General features: G+C 52.7%; 1 protein-coding gene across 1 annotated transcript in view; it reads right to left on the bottom strand.

Moving 5' to 3' along the window:
• Positions 1-707: 707 nt before the first annotated feature.
• Positions 708-7,520, bottom strand: part of LOC104527172 (proprotein convertase subtilisin/kexin type 6) — a gene marked incomplete at its 5' end in the record, with an annotated part of 24,593 nt that continues 17,780 nt past the window's right edge. The window contains 8 exon segments of the mRNA XM_029085696.1: positions 708-805; positions 1,226-1,338; positions 2,622-2,751; positions 4,044-4,135; positions 5,494-5,581; positions 6,022-6,218; positions 6,793-6,895; positions 7,480-7,520. The exon segment at positions 7,480-7,520 is cut by the window's right edge and continues 43 nt beyond it. Coding sequence (XP_028941529.1) covers positions 708-805; positions 1,226-1,338; positions 2,622-2,751; positions 4,044-4,135; positions 5,494-5,581; positions 6,022-6,218; positions 6,793-6,895; positions 7,480-7,520 — 862 coding nt within the window.

The raw sequence follows: 7,520 nt of genomic DNA on the forward strand, positions 1-7,520 counted from the left end.
CCTGGAGGCACACAGGTTTTGCCTGCCTGCAATTAGACTCACTGGGCTGACACGCCTGCAGAACCACATGGATCAGCTCTCGCTTTGGTCCTCAAATCTTCAAATCTCCAGTTATTGCCACGGCCAGAGAGAAAACAGCAATGGACTGAATCCGAACAGGAGTGCCGGAACGAGCACCGCTCCGGGAACCACCTAATTCATCGTTTTACGTATGTACAGAGCACAGCACCGGCTGTTTGCAATGCAGGTTTATATCAGCCATCACCTAGCACAAAAGGGTACCAAAAATTGAGCCAGAAACGGCTTGTTCTTCGCAGATGTGTCAAGTCCTGCACCCTTCGCAGCGAGGGCTCCCACCAGCCGCTCGGAGTGGGCAGATCAGTAGGATTTCTGTGAAGAACCAAGCTTGGGTACATGGATCATGCATCGGTCCCTGCTCACGAGGAGTGTTTGAGAGTATTAATATCACCGCTTGTCTGCTGCCTTTTGGGATTTGCTCATTCAGGGTACGATCCAATCTCTGCTCAACATATTGCTATAGAAACGCTCTGACAGTGATATTAAAGCTATCAAACTTAGGAGCAAACGCCTGACAGCACCGTGTAAACTCTCCCAAAGCTGAAAAAAAAATAAACTTTTGTCCTAAACATTTGGCAAAACTGGGCTGGCAGTTGGTGGAAGTCCTGGATGGATACAGCCGTTGAACTTTACCCGGCCATAAGACACGTCTGACAGCAGAACTGCACAAACAGCTTCTTTTCACAGAGCTTGTTTGATTTCACCATCTCACAGAAAGTCTTGTCAGCTGGGAGGCGGAGGGGAGGAACAAGAGAAAATGAGAGCAGATTAACATTTTAAATAAACAAACATTGCATGTAACAGGCGGTGCAATTTGTTCCAGTGTTGGAAGAGAGAGAATTGAAAAGGACTTGTTTTTTAAGGGCATCTTTCACATGGTTTTAATGAAGGAATAAAGCAGCTTTGCAGCAAGTGGGAGAATTAGCCCCAAGTCTAAACTATAACGAAATACAAACGCTTTTTGATGCGTTTGAGCAACAGGCAGATATCCAGCAGCTCTGCCAGGTAGGTATCTAGCAGCTGTGCCCCAGCAAGCCCAAGAGCTGCAGCAATTTCAGCTTTCTGCTCTGAAGGGAATCCCCAAAACCCCTAATTTTTGCTACCAGGGAAGCACCATGGTGCCAGTGGTTCTGCCACAGCTACTTACCGTTGGTGCAGGTTTCATTTGTTACACAGGAGCCACCGAGGAGGCTGAAACCTTCTTTACACTTGAGGCAGTTTCCACTGGAGCCCTCACAGGCTGAGCAGTGGTCATCACACCTGGGGACAGAGACCCTGTCATGGTCTGAACCAGCACCAAGACCCCAACCCTGGCCACCCAAAATGGACCATCAGCCAGAAAAAGTGTCTGCCAGCACTGTGACATCCAGACTGAACCAAAGGATGTGGAAAACAGAGAATCTGAAGCTTGAAAAGTTACTGAAGCCCTGGGAAAAATGGTGCCAGCTCAATGCCCAGTGCCAGCTAGTGACATCCCAAATGTGCTTCTCCAGCCTGCTGGGAAAGCTCAATGGGACACGCACCTCTCCTCCCAGTATTCCCAGTTAGAAAAAGGGCTGCAAGGGGAACCTGTGCTGCTCCCACCCGTTTGGCTCAGGGAAAAGAGCCCAGCAGCTGTGCCTCCTGCCTGGAGATGACAGCTTGTGGAGTCCGTAGCCAAAATCCTCCCTGGGAAGGGCTGCTGGTCCCCTGTTCCTCCCTGCTGGATATCCAGCCTGGGTGAGCGAAACCCTGGGCAGGCAGGAACTGTGTTGTGTGTTCCTAAGTCACCTTTAATCCTTCCCTTTCATGTTCACTTTAATGAGGCTGAATTCACTCCCACTCCCCACTTAAAGCGCAGAGTGGGAGCAAATCGCTGCCTCCCGGCATCTCCCCGTCTCCCGCACGCAGCCCCGGTGCTGGGCCAAGGAGTGAGCGAACTCTCCTCCAACGCAGCCGTGGGGCGAAAGGAGCAGGTTTGATTGAAAGCTGGAATATTTACTTTAAACATCACCACCATTCCTCCCACACCTCCTCCAAAGAGCCTGCAGCCAGGGCTGAACCCCTTCCACCGTAGCCCTAAGATATCTTGGCTGGCTGGCTGGCTCCGGCGGGGGAGCGTGCAGCTTTGCTGCTCTTAAATCTATATAGGGCAGGGGCATGCGGGGTCCAGCCCCACGGCTGCTCTGGCTCCCTCATCCCTATTTTAATTTCCTGAGTAAACAGCTGCAGCTGCAAGCTGTTTTCAGTTGGTTTTTTGTTTTGGTTTTTTTTTCAATCATTCCCGCCAGTGCTCCCCATCATAGAATCCCAGACTGGTTCGGGTTGGAAGGGACCTGAAAGCTCATCCAGTTCCAACCCCCCTGCCATCAGCAGGGCCACCTTCCCCATCATAGAATCCCAGACTGGTTCGGGTTGGAAGGGACCTGAAAGCTCATCCAGTTCCAACCCCCCTGCCATCAGCAGGGACACCTTCCACTAGACCAGGTTGCTCAAAGCCTCATGAGTTGCTCAAACCCTTTGGTGCTGGCTTTGCTCCGGTTGCCATCGGGGCGGTACCGTACCTCTTGCAGACTTTGTTGGGCAGCCCGTGGCTGTCGGCGGGGTAGAAGCCCTCACGGCAGGCAGGGACACAGCGCCAGTGGGGTGCGGGAGCCTCGGGGGGGCAAGGTGCACCGTCTTCCTCACCCAGCCCTACAGGGACACAGGAGAGGGCAGATGATGCGGGTGGTTTCAGAGACAGGAGCCACGTTGCACCAGCGTGGCCACAACCCCACACGAGATGGGGAGCATCGTGCTTGGCTCTGCCCCATTTGTGCCCAGGAGTGAATAAGATGCTTGTGTCACAGGGTTCCTGCACAGCTGCTTGGCTCCCACCCCAAAATCTTGTCTCACATCCCAAAAAACCCAGTTTCCATCCCAAAAACCCATCTCTCTCATCCCAAAAAACCCAGCCAGAACTCAGCATCCTGCCCCTCCGCAAAGCCAAGAGCCATCCACAGTGATAGCACATTAAAATCCCCTCCAGGGCATCAGTCACTGCTCGCAATCATGCACCAGATTGGTTTTCCCAGCCTGCGCATGGAAAAAGAGATGCTAAATTGGGCTGCAGAGGAGCTGGAGGAAGGAAGGGCTCGGGAGAGGAGCTGGGAAAGCAGAGGGCCCTGCTCTGACGCCGGCATGCTGCGGCTGGACAGCAAACCGCGGTGATGAAGGTGGAATTATTAGAGGCCTTCAACACACTGGGCTTGAGAAATGGTTATGGAGGAAAAGGAGACAAGAAAAGGCTTGAAAAATAATTGTGGTGAAGTACACTTACACTGACTGGAATAAGAATTAGAAGGGAAGTAATTTTCTTAAGGGATTAAGAGCCTGTTCCCTTCCACGCTTGCCAACAAGATCAATAAATATTTTGGATTTAGTCTTAGGAAATTGCCCATGTATGATAGATGAGATTCATCCCACTGAACTTGAATTGTCTGGAGATCATATTATCATCAGATCTATGATGATTTCGAGGCTAGATGCAAACATTAACAATGAAAAATAATTGGACTTTCAAGAAGTGAAAAAGGCAGGATTTAAAGGGAACGCTGGGCAACTTCAGGCGGCGGTGGGAAGCCAGCAGCGGCCAGCCCGGCCGGGATAACGCACCTCGGCTGCCTGATGTTTTTATCCGCTGCAAACCCATCTTCCATCACTCTGAGAGGGTTTTATGGCCTCCCCCACAACCTTATTAAACTAGAGCACCTGGCTTCAGAGGAATTGGGGAAATAAAGAATGGCTCTAATAAAAATGTAAAAACTCCCTAAAAACCTTTCTAATATGAATATACTCCCAGCACCTCGCAGGACGTGCTGGAGAGCTGGGATTGCTTCCCCACCGGCATGCTCTGCCTTGGCTGGAGCGGGTACCATGAGCATCAACCCTCGTTCCACGAGGGTTTTGGGGTTTTGCATGGGAATTCTGTGGGTCCAAGGATGTACCTGTGCCAGTGGGGCAGGTCTCGCATCTCCGGGGCTCCCGGCTGAGGTACATGGTGGGCTGGCACTCCGGCACGCAGCTCTCTCCTGCCAGGCTGCCAGGAAAGCAGAGAGGACGTTTGCATCCAGAGGTACCAGCCCTGGGGACTCGACACAGCTTGTCCCCATCTCCAAATCCCCCAGTGCCCTACAGCAGCCTCAGCCGCCATGCAGGAGGCATCGGAAAGCCAGGAGAAATTAAAGTCCTGCCTGGACCAAAGGGACATCTGCAGGTTCCTTAATTAAGTGTCCAGGAGGAAATAAAGTGATTTTTTTTTTTTCTTGTGGGCAGCCAGCCCAGCTCTCCCAAAGACTTTTTGCACCATGAGGCTCCCTGGAACAAAAGGAAATTGGTTCAGCGTCATGGCTGGGCCAGTGCTGCTTTACCAGGGCAGGGATGATTTGAAGTCTCGGCTTAAAAGGATATTGGACAATAAAAAGCAAGCGCTGTGCAGATTATGTCTGACAAGTGCCTCCACTTTTGCTTTTCCAAGGGAGTAGATAATGTTTTGGCAGCAGCAATTTCCTTGTCTGAGAGAGCCCCACTGCTACACCGTGGCTCTGGCTCACTTACAGCCCCTGAATGATGCAAACTGCTACAGGATCACACTTCCACGTGTGTTTGGGGATGGAAAACAGCTTCTCCCCAGTGCTGACGCTGCTCCCCAGCACGGCTGGGCTCTGCATCCCGCAGGAATCGTAGGGTCAGCAGCAAAGGTGCCCAGTGCTCCTCGTAGGGTCACGGCTGCCCCGCCTGCACCCACAGTGCTGGAAAACCACTCTCCTATACTAGCCCCACTCAACAGGTACATTGGATAAAATTTTCCTGCGTGGATGAAGCTGGGAGAAAAGTTTGTGCACTTGCAAGGAGCATTTTCAGCCTGGCTGGAGCAGCTTAGCCCAGCACCAGCTCAGCCAAGTGAGCAAAACCAAGCGCTCGGCTCTGACAGAGCCACCTGAAACCTGGGAGGGAAGATGCACTTTGCAACACGCAGTGTAAATGCTTCCATTGCTTTTCCCCCCCATTTTAAATGCTGCAACATTGCTCTGGTCACAGGACATGGAATTTGGATAGCATCATCTACTTCTGAGTGACCCTGAGGGTGCAGCCCTCAGCCCATGGGTGCGGGCAGTGCTGCCTCCATCACAGGGAGGTCTGTGCCCGCAGCACAGCACTTACCCCCCACCCTGGCAAGCGCTGGAGAAAAGGAAATTAAATTTAAATTGTGCTTTTCAGCTAAGAAAGGGACAGGAAGCACCACCTTTAAATTCCCAGCTCTCAGCTGTAGTACGACAGAAGCAGGATCTTGGGTCTTTAATTAATTCACGCTCTAATTTCCCATCGGTTTTCCCCAGATTTAAACAACAGGTACCAACGCTACAGGTATAAACTCCTCCCGTGCTGGTACTTTACCTGAATCCATCTTTGCATGCAGTACATTTGTCTGCTTCGCCGACACATTTTTTACAGCTTTGATGACATTTCAGACAGCGTTTCTGACCTTTCAAAAAACAAAGTGAGCCGGGGAGAATAAAATCCGGACAGTGATTTGCAAGCAGCAGTCAGAGCCACAAAGTCCCACTGCACCTCAGCACCAGCTCCCCATGGAGAAGAAACACATCCCCCACCCCGAAGGGCCCCTGCTATTGCTGATGACCTTATCTGTCATTACTTGCTAAGAAGAAATATGCTTTGCAAGGAGCTAGGATCATTAATTACAGTCTTCTAATTAAGAGCTGAGTTCAGCATCTCTGCTTTGCACCACCCCTCTGCACACCCAGAGATTTTCCTCCTCCCCTCCCTGTGCAAAGCAGGTGCAGGGGGTTGAAATTCAAAGCCAATACTCAAAAATCAAGGTGTTTTCTCCACCCATCACACTTAAAATAGAAGCAACCCCTGCGTATCCTCATGCTACAGCTTGCAAGTGATAAATATCCTTACGTTCTTCCGCGTAAAACCCAGGTGGACACAGCACCACACAGGTGTTCATCTCCTGGTGATGGTAGAGGCTCCTCTTGCACGCTGTGCACTGGGTTGGTCCCCTCCCCATGCAGCGCTCGCAGCCCTTGTAGCACCGGCGGCACCTCCGGGCACCTTTGTCACCGAAAAACCCGGCGGGACACGAGCTCACACACATCCTGGGGAAGGAACCGAGAGCGCCCGGGCTTTGGTGCCAACATCCAGCCACCTCCCGGCAGCTTGGCACCACCACTGTCCCCTCACCCGCAGCATCTGGGGTATCTCTCAGCCTTGATGGTGATTTGGGCTCGTTTCCTTCTAACTCTGAAGATGTAGGGTCTTGAATGTTGTGGCTCTGTCATAAAGAGCCAAGGACTCTCTTGGTCAATAACCTCAACTATGGGTAAATTTTCCCTGTGCCAGCCCAAGAGATTGAGGAGTGGAAACCCCCAGTTCCAGAAGTGATTTGGCACCTCAGCCAGCTGTCCCTTGGGTACGGGTGACCCTGGATGGTGAAGCCAATGCTTCTTCCCCACCAGAACTTGAAGGGCCAAGGTTCTCCAGGTCTCTCCAGATCCAGGTTCCCCACCCTAGTCCAGGGCAGGGATCCTCACACCTCGTCTTCCCTCCTTTTTCTCTCCCATACGTTTCTTCCTCTGTGAAAACTTCTACCACTCACACCGTGGTGTGAGCCCTGGGGAAAGGCACTGCCACCACCCGGGGATCCCGAAGGGACACCCCACCACCCCTCACCTGCCGGTCTTCACGCTGCCCAGGCTGTAGTGGATGCAGTTCAAGCACTGGTCGGCGTTGGGGCCATCGCAGCCCTGGTCACCACACTCAGGGTGACACGGACCTGGGGAGGGAGAGACCGGATTAGCGTGGGGAGAGGTTGAGCATCCCCCAGATCCTGCTGCTGGATGCTCTGAGCACACCCTTCCTGGACAGACGGACGCATAGAAGAGGCTGAGGACCTTCTGTCTATCTTATCCTATATCCATGATCTTACAGCTCTTATATCTTATCCTATGGTGCCTCTTGGCTCCAGGTGCTCGCCTCTCCTCTGGATCACCCTCCCCAGCATGAATCCCACCCATCCACCCTCTGGCTGAACACCCTGGTGCAGGAGCAGCTTGGAAAGAGGGGCTGGACCCGCTCCTTGGGGACCAGGCAGGGACACCCGCCCGTGCTGGCGGGGAAGGTGGGCAGAGGAGCTTTTTTTACTCCCCAGACAGCTGCACCACCAATTTGTGGTGGGAGCACTGGGACGGGGCGTTTTACTACCTTCTAATTTCACCGTCCTGCTGCCCCGTGCCAGCCGCAGGCACCGCTCCTCCCAGCCCTCCTTGGCCCCAGGCAGGATCAGGCCTCGTGGCTCCCTCAGTTTGCATTTTCCCAGGTACCTTTTGGGGACAGCGTGGTGGCTCAGATGATGCTTACCTGTGTACTCCTCCTCCTCCTCCACCACCTCCACCTGGCTC

This window comes from Antrostomus carolinensis, unplaced genomic scaffold (genome assembly GCF_000700745.2).
Source record: "Antrostomus carolinensis isolate BGI_N321 unplaced genomic scaffold, ASM70074v2 scaffold26400, whole genome shotgun sequence".
In the NCBI taxonomy this organism is placed as follows: domain Eukaryota; kingdom Metazoa; phylum Chordata; class Aves; order Caprimulgiformes; family Caprimulgidae; genus Antrostomus; species Antrostomus carolinensis.